Source organism: Gigantopelta aegis, chromosome 15 (assembly GCF_016097555.1).
Source record: "Gigantopelta aegis isolate Gae_Host chromosome 15, Gae_host_genome, whole genome shotgun sequence".
Lineage (NCBI taxonomy): Eukaryota > Metazoa > Mollusca > Gastropoda > Neomphalida > Peltospiridae > Gigantopelta > Gigantopelta aegis.
This window is the reverse complement of record NC_054713.1, coordinates 4,838,391-4,857,515: the sequence shown is the minus strand read 5'-3', so window position 1 is coordinate 4,857,515 and position 19,125 is coordinate 4,838,391. Positions and strand designations below refer to the sequence as shown.

Sequence of the window (19,125 nt, the reverse complement as noted above, 5' to 3'; positions counted from 1 at the left end):
AAAGGAAGGCTTTCAACCAGTTGTTTTCAGTACAATATTAAAATGTTTAGGAAAAGGAAGGCTTTGAACCAGTTGTTTTCAGTACAATATTAAAATGTTTAGGAAAAGGAAGGCTTTGAACCAATTGTTTTCAGAACAGTATTAAAATGTTTAGGAAAAGGAAGGCTTTGAACCAATTGTTTTCAGAACAGTATTAAAATGTTTAGGAAAAGGAAGGCTTTGAACCAGTTGTTTTCAGTACAGTATTAAAATGTTTAGGAAAAGGAAGGCTTTGAACCAGTTGTTTTCAGTACAATATTAAAATGTTTAGGAAAAGGAAGGCTTTGAACCAGTTGTTTTCAGTACAATATTAAAATGTTTAGGAAAGGGAAGGCTTTGAACCAATTGTTTTCAGAACAATATTAAAATGTTTAGGAAAAGGAAGGCTTTGAACCAATTGTTTTCAGTACCATATTAAAATGTTTAGGAAAAGGAAGGCTTTGAACCAGTTGTTTTCAGTACGATATTAAAATGTTTAGGAAAAGGAAGGCTTTGAACCAGTTGTTTTCAGTACGATATTAAAATGTTTAGGAAAAGGAAGGCTTTGAACCAGTTGTTTTCAGTACGATATTAAAATGTTTAGGAAAAGGAAGGCTTTGAACCAGTTGTTTTCAGTACAATATTAAAATGTTTAGGAAAAGGAAGGCTTTCAACCAATTGTTTTCAGAACAATATTAAAATGTTTAGGAAAAGGAAGGCTTTCAACCAATTGTTTTCAGTACAGTATTAAAATGTTTAGGAAAAGGAAGGTTTTCAACCAATTGTTTTCAAAACAATATTAAAATGTTTAGGAAAAGGAAGGCTTTCAACCAGTTGTTTTCAGAACAATATTAAAATGTTTAGGAAAAGGAAGGCTTTCAACCAGTTGTTTTCAGTACAATATTAAAATGTTTAGGAAAAGGAAGGCTTTCAACCAGTTGTTTTCAGAACAATATTAAAATGTTTAGGAAAAGGAAGGCTTTCAACCAGTTGTTTTCAGAACAATATTAAAATGTTTAGGAAAAGGAAGGCTTTCAACCAGTTGTTTTCAGAACAATATTAAAATGTTTAGGAAAAGGAAGGCTTTCAACCAGTTGTTTTCAGTACAGTATTAAAATGTTTAGGAAAAGGAAGGCTTTCAACCAGTTGTTTTCAGTACAGTATTAAAATGTTTAGGAAAAGGAAGGCTTTCAACCAGTTGTTTTCAGAACAATATTAAAATGTTTAGGAAAAGGAAGGCTTTGAACCAGTTGTTTTCAGTACAATATTAAAATGTTTAGGAAAAGGAAGGCTTTCAACCAATTGTTTTCAAAACAATATTAAAATGTTTAGGAAAAGGAAGGCTTTGAACCAATTGTTTTCAGAACAGTATTAAAATGTTTAGGAAAAGGAAGGCTTTGAACCAGTTGTTTTCAGTACAGTATTAAAATGTTTAGGAAAAGGAAGGCTTTGAACCAGTTGTTTTCAGTACAATATTAAAATGTTTAGGAAAAGGAAGGCTTTGAACCAGTTGTTTTCAGTACAATATTAAAATGTTTAGGAAAAGGAAGGCTTTGAACCAGTTGTTTTCAGTACAATATTAAAATGTTTAGGAAAAGGAAGGCTTTGAACCAGTTGTTTTCAGTACAATATTAAAATGTTTAGAAAAAGGAAAGCTTTGAACCAATTGTTTTCAGTACAATATTAAAATGTTTAGGAAAAGGAAGGCTTTGAACCAATTGTTTTCAGAACAATATTAAAATGTTTAGGAAAAGGAAGGCTTTGAACCAATTGTTTTCAGTACCATATTAAAATGTTTAGGAAAAGGAAGGCTTTGAACCAATTGTTTTCAGTACCATATTAAAATGTTTAGGAAAAGGAAGGCTTTGAACCAGTTGTTTTCAGAACAATATTAAAATGTTTAGGAAACGGAAGGCTTTGAACCAGTTGTTTTCAGAACAATATTAAAATGTTTAGGAAAAGGAAGGCTTTGAACCAGTTGTTTTCAGTACAATATTAAAATGTTTAGGAAAAGGAAGGCTTTGAACCAGTTGTTTTCAGTACAATATTAAAATGTTTAGGAAAAGGAAGGCTTTCAACCAGTTGTTTTCAGAACAATATTAAAATGTTTAGGAAAAGGAAGGCTTTGAACCAGTTGTTTTCAGTACGGTATTAAAATGTTTAGGAAAAGGAAGGCTTTGAACCAGTTGTTTTCAGTACAATATTAAAATGTTTAGGAAAAGGAAGGCTTTGAACCAGTTGTTTTCAGTACAGTATTAAAATGTTTAGGAAAAGGAAGGCTTTGAACCAGTTGTTTTCAGAACAATATTAAAATGTTTAGGAAAAGGAAGGCTTTGAACCAGTTGTTTTCAGTACAATATTAAAATGTTTAGGAAAAGGAAGGCTTTCAACCAGTTGTTTTCAGAACAATATTAAAATGTTTAGGAAAAGGAAGGCTTTCAACCAATTGTTTTCAGAACAATATTAAAATGTTTAGGAAAAGGAAGGCTTTCAACCAATTGTTTTCAGTACAATATTAAAATGTTTAGGAAAAGGAAGGCTTTGAACCAATTGTTTTCAGAACAGTATTAAAATGTTTAGGAAAAGGAAGGCTTTGAACCAATTGTTTTCAGAACAGTATTAAAATGTTTAGGAAAAGGAAGGCTTTGAACCAGTTGTTTTCAGTACAGTATTAAAATGTTTAGGAAAAGGAAGGCTTTGAACCAGTTGTTTTCAGTACAGTATTAAAATGTTTAGGAAAAGGAAGGCTTTGAACCAGTTGTTTTCAGTACAATATTAAAATGTTTAGGAAAAGGAAGGCTTTGAACCAGTTGTTTTCAGTACAATATTAAAATGTTTAGGAAAAGGAAGGCTTTGAACCAGTTGTTTTCAGTACAGTATTAAAATGTTTAGGAAAAGGAAGGCTTTGAACCAATTGTTTTCAGAACAGTATTAAAATGTTTAGGAAAAGGAAGGCTTTCAACCAGTTGTTTTCAAAACAATATTAAAATGTTTAGGAAAAGGAAGGCTTTCAACCAGTTGTTTTCAGAACAATATTAAAATGTTTAGGAAAAGGAAGGCTTTCAACCAGTTGTTTTCAGAACAATATTAAAATGTTTAGGAAAAGGAAGGCTTTCAACCAGTTGTTTTCAGAACAATATTAAAATGTTTAGGAAAAGGAAGGCTTTCAACCAATTGTTTTCAGTACAATATTAAAATGTTTAGGAAAAGGAAGGCTTTCAACCAGTTGTTTTCAGAACAATATTAAAATGTTTAGGAAAAGGAAGGCTTTCAACCAGTTGTTTTCAGAACAATATTAAAATGTTTAGGAAAAGGAAGGCTTTCAACCAGTTGTTTTCAGTACAGTATTAAAATGTTTAGGAAAAGGAAGGCTTTCAACCAGTTGTTTTCAGTACAGTATTAAAATGTTTAGGAAAAGGAAGGCTTTCAACCAGTTGTTTTCAGTACAGTATTAAAATGTTTAGGAAAAGGAAGGCTTTCAACCAGTTGTTTTCAGTACAGTATTAAAATGTTTAGGAAAAGGAAGGCTTTCAACCAGTTGTTTTCAGTACAGTATTAAAATGTTTAGGAAAAGGAAGGCTTTCAACCAGTTGTTTTCAGTACAGTATTAAAATGTTTAGGAAAAGGAAGGCTTTCAACCAGTTGTTTTCAGTACAGTATTAAAATGTTTAGGAAAAGGAAGGCTTTCAACCAGTTGTTTTCAGTACAATATTAAAATTATGTTATTGTTTTCCAGGTGTATTTTAGCTACAGACATGGCTAAGCACAATGAAATTTTAGGAAATTTCAAAACAGCTGTGCAGCATTTTGATTTGAACAACAAAGATCATAAGTCTGTGGTATGTATTTCCTGCAAAAAACATCCCGTTACTGTATGTGTCTATCTGTCTCAGTTTCTCTGTCTTTTTCACTACTGCCTACCTCTATCTGTCGAGCTTTATCTCTCTCTCTCTCTCTCTCTCTCTCTCTCTCTCTCTCTCTCTCTCTCTCTCTCTCTCTCTCTCTCTCTCTCTCTCTCTCTCTCTCTCTCTCTCTCTCTCTCTCTCTCTCTCTCTCAACCCGACCCTACCTAGAAGAACTCTCTCCCTCTCCCTTTCCCTCTCCCTCTCGGGCACAAGTAAATTCCAGAAGTACTTCTTATATTTAAATTGTTATAAGAATTGTAATTTTGTTATAGTAAATTTCTGAAATTCAAAAAGGAAGTTTTATGTTTTAAAAAAAAGGCTAAGTAGAAATTAATGCAGAAATATCACATATATATCTTAATATCTCACATATATCTTTGAATTGGTATCAAGTTAAAGTTAAAACTGTTTTATATTAGTTTCAATGAGTATGAGATCACTAGGTATTTTTAATATATTGTAATGAAAACAAAACACAATTTCCATTTGTTGTGGGTGTCAGCTATTTTAACAAAAATATCTCCTTCCCCCAATCCTTTCCATGTCAATATTGTCATTATATCTGGACCAGCTGTCATATATATAATATAGTTTTCATATTCGTATCGCTAACGATATTTATTAATGATGTATCTAAAATTAACAACTACTGGAGTATAGAGTCTATGTAAATGTATGGGTATAACAATAATAATGTTACTAAAAATCTTAACCAAGTTATGTCCACTTTACTGGTGTATTAGAGTTATCTTTTCCTTGCCAGATATAATTAGGGTTTCTGCCAGAGGGTAAAACGGGTATTGGGCCATACCTGAAAAACATTTGCAGATTTAATTTTTTTAAGTTAATCTTTTGACAAAATTAATGAGACTTTATATCATTACTGTATGCTTTTCTTAACCCAAAACCTAACCCATTTTCTTTCGGGGGAGGCCCCCCCCCCCCCCCCATACCCACTGTTGACTGTGGTTGCATTCAGCACACACATTGTAAATACTCAATTCCATAGCGCCATACCCAAAAATTTCTTTCTGGCAGAAACCCTGTAGTAGGAGGAGAGTAGATCGATTAAATTATGTCCACTTTACTGGTGTATTAGACAGAGTTATCTTTTCCTTACCAGATATGAAAACATGATTAGTAAGTGGGAAGATACTTTGGGAAGATAACCTGTGTTGAATTTGATCAACTGCTTGAATATTTTATATAACGTTGAGGAGGTGGGATGGGTTTTGGGATCAAATGCAAATGATGGATGCATGTTTTGTTTTGGGTTTTTTCACATTCCAACTGCTATCCTCTAACCAATATAGATATGAGTACATGTACTGCTTCTTAGTTGGAATATCCTGTGTGAAGGCAGCAGGTTTCTTCTCTCAATTAATTGACAATGCCACCATGATGTCAACTCCTGCATTTGCCCACAGCAATTGACAATGCCGTGGACATTTTTATTGTGGATTATATTCAGGGTTTTTTGTCAGTGGCAATTTTTTTTTTGCCATGGACAATTTCTTAATTGCAGGGATTGTAATGTTAAACATCAAATAGCTATAGTGTTAAATATGCTGAGTTGTTATGCAGGAAATATTCCTTCCTTATCAATATTGAATAAATCTTTAGTAAATGAAAAAAAAAAAAAAAAAAAAATAATTAAGTAAAAATTAAACCAAGAAAAAAAATGTCTTACCTTTGCTTTTGTTGTGATTGCGGTGGATACTAGATGATGATGATTCTGATGAAGGTGTCAGATATATCCAATGAAGCTAGACCCCTAGACGTAGCGGCCCCGTGGGTAGATTGTTTGTTACAGGAGTTTTTCAACCAGGTTTGACCCATGTTTGCTGCTTCAATGACACCGGGCCACAGCAAAATAGTAGTGTTTCAAGCATTACGTACATCTATGTATAATGTGTGTACTTCCTTAAATGGTGGCGACAGCGCGTTTCCTCTCAAAATCTGTGTGGTCCTTAACCATATGTCTGACGCCATATAACCGTAAATAAAAAGTGTTGAGTGCGTTGTTAAATAAAACATTTTTTTTTTTTTTTTTTCCTTAAATGGAATCATTAATTGAAATACAACTCAGGAATGTCCCTTTAATGAAATGTTACCGTACTAACAAATAACTTGTGATTTATTTTTAAAGAAAAATGCTTGAGAGACTATTAATTTTGTCAGCCTCATGTTTGTTTGTTGTAGATTTCTATAACTTGTTTGTGCATGGACAGTTTCGTTTCACCTTTCACCTTTCACCCCTATAGACCAACATAGACTGAACCCAATGTATAGCCTCGATCAGTCTAATGTGGACTATTGTGTGTAAGGGTTTTCAGTGTTGTCATCGCTTGGCTTGAGGTGGTTTGTTGGTGTTATTTGTTTGATTAACTAGTCTTTGTCAACCTAGACTTGTAGAAAGCAAAATAGTGAAATAGTGTCATCAACATTAATTTTATTAAAACTAATCTTTTACTTAGGATTAAGTGATTACATGTATGTAATAGTATGGGGGTGGAGAGAGGGAGGATTCCATGAATTATAAACACTTATATTCATGGTGGATAGGGATACAGATATGTTGAAATATGTTATGTAATTTTATAAAGATCTCTAGATTCAGACATAGGTTGAATAGATTTTTCAGAGACTACACATGTACATGTATGTTGTCAGACATTTTGCTTCAACAAGTCTGGTTTGACTGAAATTATTTGAGTTATCTCCCTTCTATTTTTTTTAATGTAAATTTTTTGCTAACATTTGTTTTTCATATAAAAATTCCATATACTGAATTTTTTTTTTTTAATAATAATAAATAAAAAAAAAATATATGTAATATTTTTTTTGTTGAACAGCCATCTGAGAGGAGAGCTACCCAGGCACAATATGGTATTAAAATTACTATTTGAAGAAGGCCTTTTTTGCTCAGTTAATAGTTCTTGTGTGTATAGGCGAGTTTGTGATGAAAATATAAAAAGTTTAAAATATATTTTTAGTCCAAAAATGTCAGTGCAGGCGATGAAAGCTTTCAGCTGAGGTGAAATCAGCAAGTGACAAATAAAAACTCAGATTTAAAAACACATAATTTTGTGCGGTGAAATTGCTGTAAGCTAATAGCTAATAAAAAATGATACCTGAAACACTTTGCTCAGCTGATAGCTCTTGTGTGAGGGAGGCTTAAAAGTAACATGTAAATTTGTGGCATTTCAAGATTGTGTTGCGCCTTTAATAGTGATTAGCTTGAACATTGTTAGATAACGATTATAAATATTATGCAGGTTTCCTAAAACTGGTTGCCATTCTAATTAAAACAATTTTGTGCCTTACTTACGAATACGAACTTTGAAAAACTAAACAAAACAAACAGCAAACAATAAAACTCTTTGGAATATATATATAATTAACAGTAATTTCAGTAAACTATAAATGTTCGGTTTTGATCAGTTGGTGCTAATTTTGTATCCTACAACAACACTGTGCATTGTTAAATTTGTAACTGTTTCAGCATTTAGGCGGGATTTAGCTCAGTCGGTTGAGTGCTCGCCTCAGGTGCTTGTCCCGCAGGATCAAACCACCTCAGTGGATCCATTCACCTGATTGGGTTTTTTCTCATTCCAACCAGTGCACCACACTGTTATGTCCTTTCCTGTCAGGAAAAATGCATATAAAAGATACCTTGTTGCATTAGAAAAAATGTAGCGGGTTTCCTCTGATGACCAAGTGTCAGAATTACCAAATGTTTGACATCTAATAGCCAATGATTAATTAATCAATGTGCTCTAGTGGTGTCATTAAACAAAACAAACTTTAGTTTTCAGCATTTGTTGTGAATAATTTGAATTAACACCAAAAAACCCACAATCTTGATTTAAAACAATTTCATTAAGTAGGCTAGAACTAAAAATATTTTTACTCATTACAAATAGAGAGTTTGTATTTGTTACCTGCAGCCTTTAATGTTAATACACAAATTAATGTGTGTGTTTTTCTAAGAATATTGATTGTAATACAACAACAAAATATACCATTGACTTTAAAAAAACAATTAAAATGTTGTTGTTTTTTTAAAGTAATTGTGTTAATTACAGATAACTACAGGTAGTACTACTGATATCTGTTTCAAAATGTTTATATATATTATGATTATTTTATTGTTAAATTAGTTCACTCATCTAAATCTGGCACTTTTGTTTGGTGCTGGGCCATGTAAAAGTAGTAATTTTTTTAAAAGCAAAGAACAATGTCGGCATCAAGAGCAATATTATTTAAAGCATATATGGCTAGTAACATTCAATATTTAAGATGATGTAGATTAAATGCTAGTATTTTAGCCTTTCTGTCTCTCAAGAAAACTGATTAAAGTGCATTTTTAAAAACAAAACAAAAATCTGATACAAAATGATACAATTACAACTTACGCAATAAACAATGTTGAGTATATTGCTAATTATTGAGTGGTGACAACTTCAGATATTGAAGACTGCCATTTTAATACTGTCTCTAGTTCGTAGAGTGCTCACCTTGGGGGATTAGGGGGAAGGATGTAGCCCAATGGTAAATTGCTCGCTCATTGCGTGATCGGTGTACGCAATGAGCGGTCTGAGATCAATCCCAGTCAGTGGGCCCATTGGGCTATTTCGTGTTACAGCCAGTGCACCACGACTGGCATATCAAAGGCTGTTGTATGTACTATACCCTGTCTGTGAGATGGAGCATATAGCAGATCCTTTGCTGCTAATCGAAAAGAATAGCCCATGAAATGATGACAGCGGGTTTCCTCTCTCAATATCTTTGTGTGTGACGCTATATAACCGTAAATAAAATGTTTTGAGTGTGTCGTTAAATAAAACATTTCCTTCCTTCCCCTTGGGTGATTGTTAATAATAGAAAAATACATTAGGTTTTCTCTATGATAACTTTATGAATGATGGCGTCTTTGAGTAAAACAAACTTTATAAATAAATATTCTTGCCTTTCCTTTTGATTTCGATTATTCAAGTTGAAGTAATAACAATGACTGTGACCTTGTTTTTTTGCATGATGTAATGGGCATATGGTGTTGTTTGTTGTTAAATTTCTTGACTAATATAAATATTTTTAATCTTTGCTTGTTTGTACAGTAGGTAATTCTGCTGTTGTAAAATGAGCATGAGGTATATCCTAAAGATGTTGTTGCTGTTGTTGTTGTTTATCGTTGTTGTTTACTGTTTTGTTTTGTTTATCAGCTAATGATGATACTGATAAAAGTGGCTGATATTTCCAATGAATGCCGACCCATGGAGGTAGCCGAGCCTTGGTTAGAATGTTTGTTACAGGAGTTTTTCAATCAGGTAAAAACCACCATCATCACAATCAGCAGAAAGATTCATGTAAAATCATCCACTTCATGGCTAGAAACAATCCACGGGACAAATACTTTCAGGGCACAAGAGCTATCACACCGTAATATTCCTGTGAAGTCAAACTTGAAATTGCAAAAATCATGTAAAATCATCCACTTCATGACTAGAAACAATCCACACTTTAAGGCACAAGAGCTAGTACTTTTACCCATTCCTTTGAATTCAGCCTAAGGGTCGTTTTCTAATGGGCATGGTTTCTGGCGCAGTGCTGGTGCACAAGCAGCACAACACTGAAAACGGCTGTCGTAAAACACCAAGACATAATCCGTACGTGACCTGGGCCAGTGCTTATAAAACTTTTTATTAGAGTCCAGACTCTAATGACGTCACACGCATACAATTTGTATGGCGATGTCATGACATTAGTGTCTCAGGCTCTTATTAGAGTCATTTTATAAGCACTAGGGCCCATGCTTATAAAACCTTTAAGAGTCCAGACTAATGACGTCACCCATGGCGTCGTCATGACGTTACTGTCTGAGACTCTATTACAGTCTTGAGTCCAGACTAATGACGTCACCCATGGCGTCGTCATGACGTTACTGTCTGAGACTCTATTACAGTCTCGAGTCCAGACTAATGACGTCACCCATGGCGTCGTCATGACGTTACTGTCTGAGACTATTACAGTCTCGAGTCCAGACTAATGACGTCACCCATGGCGTCGTCATGACATTACTGTCTGAGACTCTATTACAGTCTCGAGTCCAGACTAATGACGTCACCCATGGCGTCGTCATGACATTACTGTCTGAGACTCTATTACAGTCTCGAGTCCAGACTAATGACGTCACCCATGGCGTCGTCATGACATTACTGTCTGAGACTCTATTACAGTCTCGAGTCCAGACTAATGACGTCACCCATGGCGTCGTCATGACATTACTGTCTGAGACTCTATTACAGTCTCGAGTCAAGACTAATGACGTCACCCATGGCGTCGTCATGACATTACTGTCTGAGACTCTATTACAGTCTCGAGTCCAGACTAATGACGTCACCCATGGCGTTGTCATGACATTACTGTCTGAGACTCTATTACAGTCTCGAGTCAAGACTCAAAGCTTTATAAGCACCAGGCCAGGTCAGGTCTCACCTAGCGTTTGCAATTTATTTGGATAAATCATGTGCTGCAGTTGTTACCAGTAGTAGTGTATCCACATGAGTAACACCAAATGTCTTACATTCTACACACAGCGCCTGTAATATCTACATAAAGCTCAGTTAGTAGAGCAATCTTCAGAGGTACTGGGGTTGCAGGATCGAATCCCTTCGATTGACCCTTTGACTTTTTTTTTAATCCATCTCAAACAATGCTTCATAACTGACAAAGGTCAAGGTATGTGCTGTCCAGTGTGCTGAACTGCATATAAAAGATCCCTTGATGCTAATTGGATAAATGCAGGAGTCCTCTCTAAGACTATAATCCGATTTATCAAATGTTCAACATCCTATAGCCGATGGGTATTAAATCGTGTGCTCTAGTGGTGTCGTAAAATGCAAACTTAACTCTTATTTATCTCATTCCAACCAATTCTTTGTAACTGGTATATACATGTATGTATATATTTGTGCATTTGAAAAATATTTTACTGATGATTGAAAAGAACCAATTATGTGGCAGTAGAATGTTTCAATGACACTTTAAATATACCATGTCATACCTAAACCTTTTCATCGCTACCTTCTCTTTTATTTTGCAACATTGACTCATTTCCAAATTAACTAGTGGGCTGTCCTCATTTGGAATTTGGACATAATGTGTCTGTGGCTTTATTTTAGTGTAATTAGGCCGGAATGTGTTTTTTTACTTGTTTCCTATTACATGCTGGAAAAATATAGGGTAGGTAGGAAAAACATTTTATTTTGGAAAATAATTTTATTTATGGATATTAAATAAAGGTGTTGACTACCGGTATCCAAAATAACCTCTGCATGTATAGAAATGCATTATGCAAACCAACAATACCATTCATCGCAGTGTTTTCCCTAGAAATGAAGTAAGGCATGGTAAAGTGACATTTTGGGGGCATATTTTATGTGCAGTTTTAAATATAAGGGCTATTTTTTCCATTATACAATTTTCAAAAGGACAAAAACCTTATGGTCATTTTATTTTCTATATCTATTTCATAACTTAATTTAAAAAAGGAAATATGTAGTACTATCCACATACATGTAGGTGTGTTTAAAGGCTTCTTTTTACATGGGCAACTTATAAATTTATAAAAGGCAAGGAATTTTGATTTTGAGGGCAACATGGTGCTAACCTATCTGTGGGAGAGTACATACAAAAGACCCCTTGCTGTTTAATAATAGGCAGAAGGTTTACTCTCATACTAACACTGAACCTCTGTACTGGTCCAGGACAGACTTGGTTGAACCTTAATTGGATAGAAACCAGTAAATAAGTTATAACAATTTCTTTTAATGAAAACTGAAAAGAAGGGTTCTATATTTATCTGTCCAACAATAACATTTTTAAAAAAAATTATGAATATTATCTTTCCTAGTGTATCTAAGAAATGGTAGACTTATCAATTTTATAATTTGCAATGTTTGTTTTATTCTGTATGCATCCAGTATTAAAGTATACACTTGGTTTGAAGCAATCAATTGGTCCAATGAATAGAAATGCAGTACAAATGTTCAGGATGCTCAAAAGGATGTTGAAAAGTAAAGTTTGTTTTATTTAACGACGCCACTAGAGCACATTGATTTTTATCTTTAATATCATCGGCTATTGGACATCAAACACAAACACACGAAACGCATCGAGGTCGTACTGACATATTTAATCATTTGATTTGGCAGTAAACTCCATCAATATCGGTAAACATTCCCTCCCCTAGTTGGCCTCAGATTACAGTTATCTTCCCATTTGGTTGTCCAAAATCCGGAAGTTTCACCGCGCAAGTAGTCTGCTGTTTGACTGTGATTATTTCATGGCAGACAGCTATGAAGTGGCAACTGTTTGACTGAAGTGACAGGGGATAGCATGTAGTTTGTAAACATGTGTAACTTGTTGACATTGAAGACTTGTTTGTGGTAATTCCGGCCCATGCAAAAGTAGTGCTTTTTGTGTAAAATGGGTGTACTCCGGCCTGGTTTAGAGGGTGTGTCTGTTTAAACCAATATGCTGGGAGAAAGAGCTGGACAACAGGGGTTGTCCTTTTCAGGGTATGTGTCCCCCATGCAGGCAAAGGTACATACAAAACTTCACGGGCCTGCTGATATTAATAAAAATGTTATAGCCACTAAGGCTATATAGAAACATATAGCGAAATTAATTGTGGTCTGAGGCCAGTTTATCAGGTCACTAAATTTCTACAAGGCCAGTTCGTCGCTGGAGTAAATGATTAAATATAGTTATTATTATTATTATTATTATTATTATTATTATTATTATTATTATTATTTATTAATCGGAACACCTCGCTACGCTAGATGTAGAGTAAATCGGAAAAGATCGCATATATTCGCGACTCTTCGCCCGATATCTCACGAAAGTTACCGAACTTCAATTTGAAGGGAAGTAACTCCATCAATCAATTGTTAGAAGAAAACATTCCGTGGCTAACGGGTCGTCAATAAAACTAAATTTGCGAAAGTAAAACTACCGATATACGTCCGCAAATCGGAAAACACAGTAGGGTTATCCCATAAATGACACCAAATTAGTGCTTGTGATAGTTTTGGAATGTTTTCGTGGAAATTGTTGTTAAACAAAAAAAGTTTTAGGGTCGACAGGTTCAAATTAGGGTCGGTCGGGTAACCGGAAACAAACAATATTTTATGATACGCCTTGTGTATTGCTGAATGTTGTATTTGTAGTGTTTATTTGTGATGGTGTCGGTGTATAGTTTTACACTTGTGACTTTCCTGTGTCGTATATTTAAAATTCTAATGTTTCTTTTTACATTTGTGAGTCTTTTTGAATAGTATTATTAGTATTTGAATGAATTTCTTTGTATTTGTAAAAATCGTTTGTAAGTTTTACTTACATTTATATATAATATTTTAGTAAGAAATTTTATTTTCAGCATATATTTAAGGTTATATTGTCTCTTTAAATTCAATTTAATTCAAATTTTCATTAATGTTTACATTTAAACTTTTTTAATTAATACATTTTTATATAAAATTTTCTGCCATAAATTTGTTTAATTTCGTAAAAAACTAAAACAAAGTAAGCTAATGTATTTTAAGTTTTAATTTTAAAATGGTGGTACAGGTACTTTAATACTTAAATTTGTTTTTATTGTAACATTAGAAGAAACTTAAATTCATGGTCACATCTAAAGGTCTCATTACACAGACAATATCTGCTATTCAAACCCATGTTAAGTTGATCAAATGATCAGCATTGTATATCTTTCATCGGCAAACAAGCCACAGGATATCATATTTAAACATACAGTTAATTTTAGTTTCTTACACACCTGTTAATGAGAACATTATTTGTTATTTTTGATAACACATACTTGTTAATAATTCCAAGACATACGATTGGCTGCTCCTAGGTGATGACCAGGCTACCAATGCCATACATCCAATGAAAAAATAATACGGTCGAAATCGATTACACTCTGACATATAGTTAACCTGACAATAATTTGTTTGTGATGCATAACTTAGCTACAACTTGTACAAGCACAAGGGTTGTAAATAACGAGTCAAATTTTGTTTTTAAATGTCCTTACATTTTTTGAGGATATGTAAGAAATACAATAATACATTTGTGTTCATTACATACTATTTATCTTACAACTCTTTTAAAAACGTATCCAAATCACTTTCGCTCATTAGATACATTTTAAAACAACTCTTAGATAAATGATATCTAATGGCCACTCGTGTATTATTCTCTATTTCTCACCATTTACTGCAAGTGAATGAGTGAACTATACCAAAGACCGTGATAAATGAACTCTTTCTGTGAAGTGAACTGTGTAGTGAGACCTTAAAGGTACTGAGGCCTTCCTCACAATCTGACTACATTGGGTATTAACAGGTTTATTTTCATTCACAGAGTGATCTGGAGAAACTTGAAGGTCTTCCGGTGGCGCCGTTCATGGATCGAGACAAAGTAACGAAGCCATCATCACAAATCGGCTTCATCAAGTTCGTTCTCTTGCCTCTCTTTGAAGCTCTTGGTATTCTCTTTCCCAAGCTTGAGGTAAGTCTAGATATATTTAAAAACAAAAGGAAAGAAACCCTCCCCCCCATAAATTGCTGTTGATGGAAACATTTTCTTTTTGAAGACTACATTTCATTTGATATCGGATAGCCGATTGAAGACTACATTTGATATCGGATAGCCGATTGAAGACTACCAAATGAAGACTACATTTGATATCGGATAGCCGATTGAAGACTACCAAATGAAGACTACATTTGATATCGGATAGCCGATTGAAGACTACATTTGATATCGGATAGCCGATTGATGATTAGTTAATCTAGGGGTGTCACTAAAACAAACCTTCACTAAATTTTAATGTTAATAGCATTCTTGTATAGAAATGTTTGCAACATATTTACTCTCTCTCTCTCTCTCTCTCTCTCTCTCTCTCTCTCTCTCTCTCTCTCTCTCTCTCTCTCTCTCTCTCTATATATATATATATCTATATCTATCTATCTTTAAGGGGCAGGCCATAACACCTGATGCAAGGTCAGTCTAGGATTGATCCTCATCGGTGGGCCCATTAGGCTATTTCTTGTTCCAGCCAGTGCACCACAACTGGTATATCAAAGGCCATGGTATGTGCTATCCTGTCTCAGATGGTGCATATAAAAGATCCCTTGCTGCTAATGGAAAAAATGTAGTGGGTTTCCTCTCTCTGATTGTCAAAATGACCATATGTTTGACATCCAATAGCTGATGATTAATAAATAGTTTTGTTTAACGACACCACTAGAGCACAAACTCTTTAACAAACTCTTCTTCTCTCTCTCCCTCCCCCTCTCCCTCTCACAAAAGAACCATATATTATGCACCAAACAGCCATAGTTTCAAACATGCTCACATGTCATTAAACAAATATTAATTTCCTTTCTTTCAAAAGCTTTTGTAAGAAAAAACAATGCAATAATAATAATGATTCCTGTTGTTTTATTTCAGCCGCACATAATAACCCCTGTGAGAAAAGCCCTCGACTATTACACAGACATGCAGAATGCGTTGGAGGAAGAGAAACACAAGAAGGAAAGTTCGAACAGTGTGGGTAAACACAACGGTATCTCCAATCAGGTGAATGGCAAAATACAGACATAGCAGTGACGATCGTTAGGACAGCGTTCTGAAATCATGCTTCTCTGCACGGCAGTGAGAAGATTCAAGGAAAAGGTTTTTAAGGTAGAAATGGTGTTAAAAGAAGAAAGGTTTATTGAGAAATGGGATTAAAGAAAATGTCTGGTAAAGACAGGATTAAGGGGAAAAAACATACAGAGAAATGGGATTAAAGAAAATGTATGGTAAAGACAGGATTAAGGGGAAAAACATACAGAGAAATGGAGATTAAAGAAAATGTATGGTAAAGACAGGATTAAGGGGAAAAACATACAGAGAAATGGATTAAAAGAAAAGGTGTTTTCAGAGGAAGTGGCGGTGTAGAGAAAAAATGGAATGTGTAAGAAAAAATCATCAAGAAACAGAATTAGTGGAGTTTGAAGAAAAACTGAAATGAAATGATAGTTTGAAGGAGGAATAGATTAAGAGAAAAGAATGTTTTGGATTAAGAGAGAAGAATGTTTTAATATTTAATAGTATTAAAGATCAAATATGGAGGCAGCAAATGAAGTGGAAAGGACATCCTTGCTGGAATAGAGGTGTGGAAGTAACTCGTAAAGGTGTAAAGAAGAGTGGCTTTTAAAGGAAAACTTCAAAGGCATGAAAGCGGTAAAGATGTGTCTTTGGAATGGATGGAATTCATTGAAAAAACATTTTCAACAAGAATGGATTTTAAGGGCAAAAGAAGAATTCTGGAAGAAACGAGTTCTTGGACTTCAGTGTTTCTGAGGTAAACCGATGTGAATTCGAGAGAAAGGAATTAATGATGTCAGTTGAATCAAAACATTCACAAATGTTTACCCTCTCGTCTCCACATGCAGTTATCTCCCCTATTCAGTATTGTAAAGGATAAAGCCTGCTGCTTGTCAGTGCATCAGTGCAATGTATTTCACTTTCCAACTGTTTTCTAAACAACTTCCTTTGTTTCTTTCCGATAGTTCAAGACAAATTCTGTTGGATTATTTATCCATGAAAGCAATTTTTATTTGCATAAGATATTTGAATAATTGGGGTGGGTTTTTTTCTAATAGATACTGTTACTGCTTGAATAAGGTTTGAGAATCATTTGTGAACAATAATATGCCCCGTTTTTATGGGATTTTATTTTTGTTTTTTTTTGTTTTTTGTCTGTTAAATTTGTTAATATTTGAAACTGAAGGTGATAAAACTTCCATGTGTCTTCTTTCTTAACTTCTATAATATGTAACTCACCGCTGAAAGTTAGAAATTTATAATCACTTGGGTATTATTTTGCAAAACAAATTATCTAATTTTTATTTTATTTTAAATTATTTTTGTTTATTATATGGTGAAGGACAAAAATTAAATTACTTTCTATTAAACAGTTTCTTTTTTATAATCAGTGGAACTACTTTCTAGTAGACTGAGGTTTACTGGATTTATATAGCCAGGACTTTGTGACCTACTTTAAAAATGTGACCTACTTCTTTAAAACAAATATCTCATATTGAACGAGGGAAACAGAACAAGTCTTTCAAATTTGTGAATATTTAGTCGTAATATTTATGTGTATGTGTTTTGAAAAGAAGTGGAAACACTTCATTGTGAAATGTTTTATTTTGTCAGACAAATTGTTGTATTGGCAGAAACTCGTTACGGTTATACAGTAGATAAAATGTGCAAGAGAATAATTATTATATTGGTACAAGTTCAGTGCCCGTCGTTTTGAAATTTACTTTGTACTCTCAAGGCTTGGAATATATGTGATCATATATGGGGGAAAATCGACCAAAGTTGCCAATAAGAATTCATGCATGTCATTTTAAGTTATTAAATTTAAAAAAAAGGAGTAAATTTAAGAAGAAAGAAAGTACATAACAATATTGTTACTTTCTGTTTGCAGCTCGTGTATACATAAGGGCTACAAATATTGTAAAAAAAACCAACTAAATATGTTTGTAGTCTTGAATTAGTAATGACAATTTCACTAAGACATTATTTCTTTTATAATGAAAGGCAGAACAAAATACTTGGGTCTGTATATTTACAACATGATACAGATGTCAAATGTTTATTTTTAATATATATATACATGTGTGTGTGTGTGTGTGTGTATATATATATATATATATATATATATATATATATTGCACTTTGACCGGGTTTTCTCATAGATGATCACATATTTGGCCTATCTTTGTAAATTGTTTTAAAGAGTGTATTTCAGAGTAAGTTAATTATGGCTCAACTCTACTGTTATTCAAAGTGGAGGTTGTTTTAAGGAGAGGAATGTATATTTTTAAAGCACCACAGCACATTTTAAACTATTGACTGTTTAATTATTTTCTCTTTAACACAGGGATCAAAATAGGAAGTAAAATATGGCCTGAGCTGTTATGTTTTTGAAATACATGTAGGTCAAATAAAAAATTCCTGCTAGGAAAAAAATTGGAACTACTGGAAATAAGATAGCACAGGGTGGGGTGGGGGTCTCAGAGATATATTTTAGAGCATTATGAACTTTTAACGGAATCGTGAGCTAAATAGCAATTCCACTCGTACATAATCTCGGTCTTTTAAAAACCCACCTGCAATTGTTTTGATGGTTTTTAGCAGGTGAATTACTGTTCTATTTCACTTGTAGATCTAAAACAAATGGACTGCTTTTTGCAGGCCACTATTTCGAGCACAGCAAATTGAACCGGTCGTGGTGTCAAGCCATCGAACATAAGGCTGGTAGGTACAGGGTTCGCAGCCCGGTACCAGCTCCCACCCAGAGTGAGTTTTAATGACTCACTGGGTAAGTGTAAGACCACTACACCCTCTTCTCTCTCACTAAACACTAACAACTGACCCACTGTCATAAGGCTGGTAGGTACAGGGTTCGCAGCCCGGTACCAGCTCCCACCCAGAACAGTTTTAATGACTCACTGGGTAAGTGTAAGACCACTACACCCTCTTCTCTCTCACTAAACACTAACAACTGACCCACTGTCATGGACAGTTTCCTGCTTATATCCAATTATGCTAAGTAAAAGATCCGACGCCATATAACCGTAATTAACGTGTTGAGTGGGTCGTTAAATAAATCATTTCCTTCCTAAGTAAAAGAAAGAAATGCCTTGCAATTAAATTTTTAAAACATTTTATTTAGAACACTCATGCTTGCCTAGCACCATTTCACGAGAGTGATCTTCCGCTCGCCTTGATTTTGCACACGGTGAAGACTTCGTTTTGTTTTGCCAAAGCTCCCTTTCTGCTGAACCACAAGGAGTAGCCTATGTAGGGGTAGGTGTCTTCCTTTTTAACAGTCTCTATCAAGAGTCGACATAAGCATGTATAAACAAACGGCCGTAGTTTAAAATGTGCCGAGTTGTCGACATAAGCATGTGTAAGAGACCAAACGGCCGTAGTTTAAAATGTGCTGAGTTGTCGACATAAGCATGTATAAGAGACCAAACGGCCGTAGTTTAAAATGTGCTGAGTTGTCGACATAAGCATGTATAAGAGACCAAACGGCCTTAGTTTAAAATGTGCTGAGTTGTCG

General features: G+C 34.1%; 1 protein-coding gene across 1 annotated transcript in view; it reads left to right on the top strand.

The window, feature by feature from the left end:
- Window positions 1-18,412, top strand: part of LOC121390670 (high affinity cGMP-specific 3',5'-cyclic phosphodiesterase 9A-like) — a 110,984-nt gene extending 92,572 nt beyond the window's left edge. The window contains exons 10-13 of the mRNA XM_041522544.1: window positions 3,755-3,857; window positions 9,149-9,253; window positions 14,358-14,504; window positions 15,450-18,412. Coding sequence (XP_041378478.1) covers window positions 3,755-3,857; window positions 9,149-9,253; window positions 14,358-14,504; window positions 15,450-15,602 — 508 coding nt within the window. The 3' untranslated portion in view covers window positions 15,603-18,412. The remainder of the gene's footprint in view (window positions 1-3,754; window positions 3,858-9,148; window positions 9,254-14,357; window positions 14,505-15,449) is intronic.
- The last annotated feature ends 713 nt before the right edge of the window (window positions 18,413-19,125 follow it).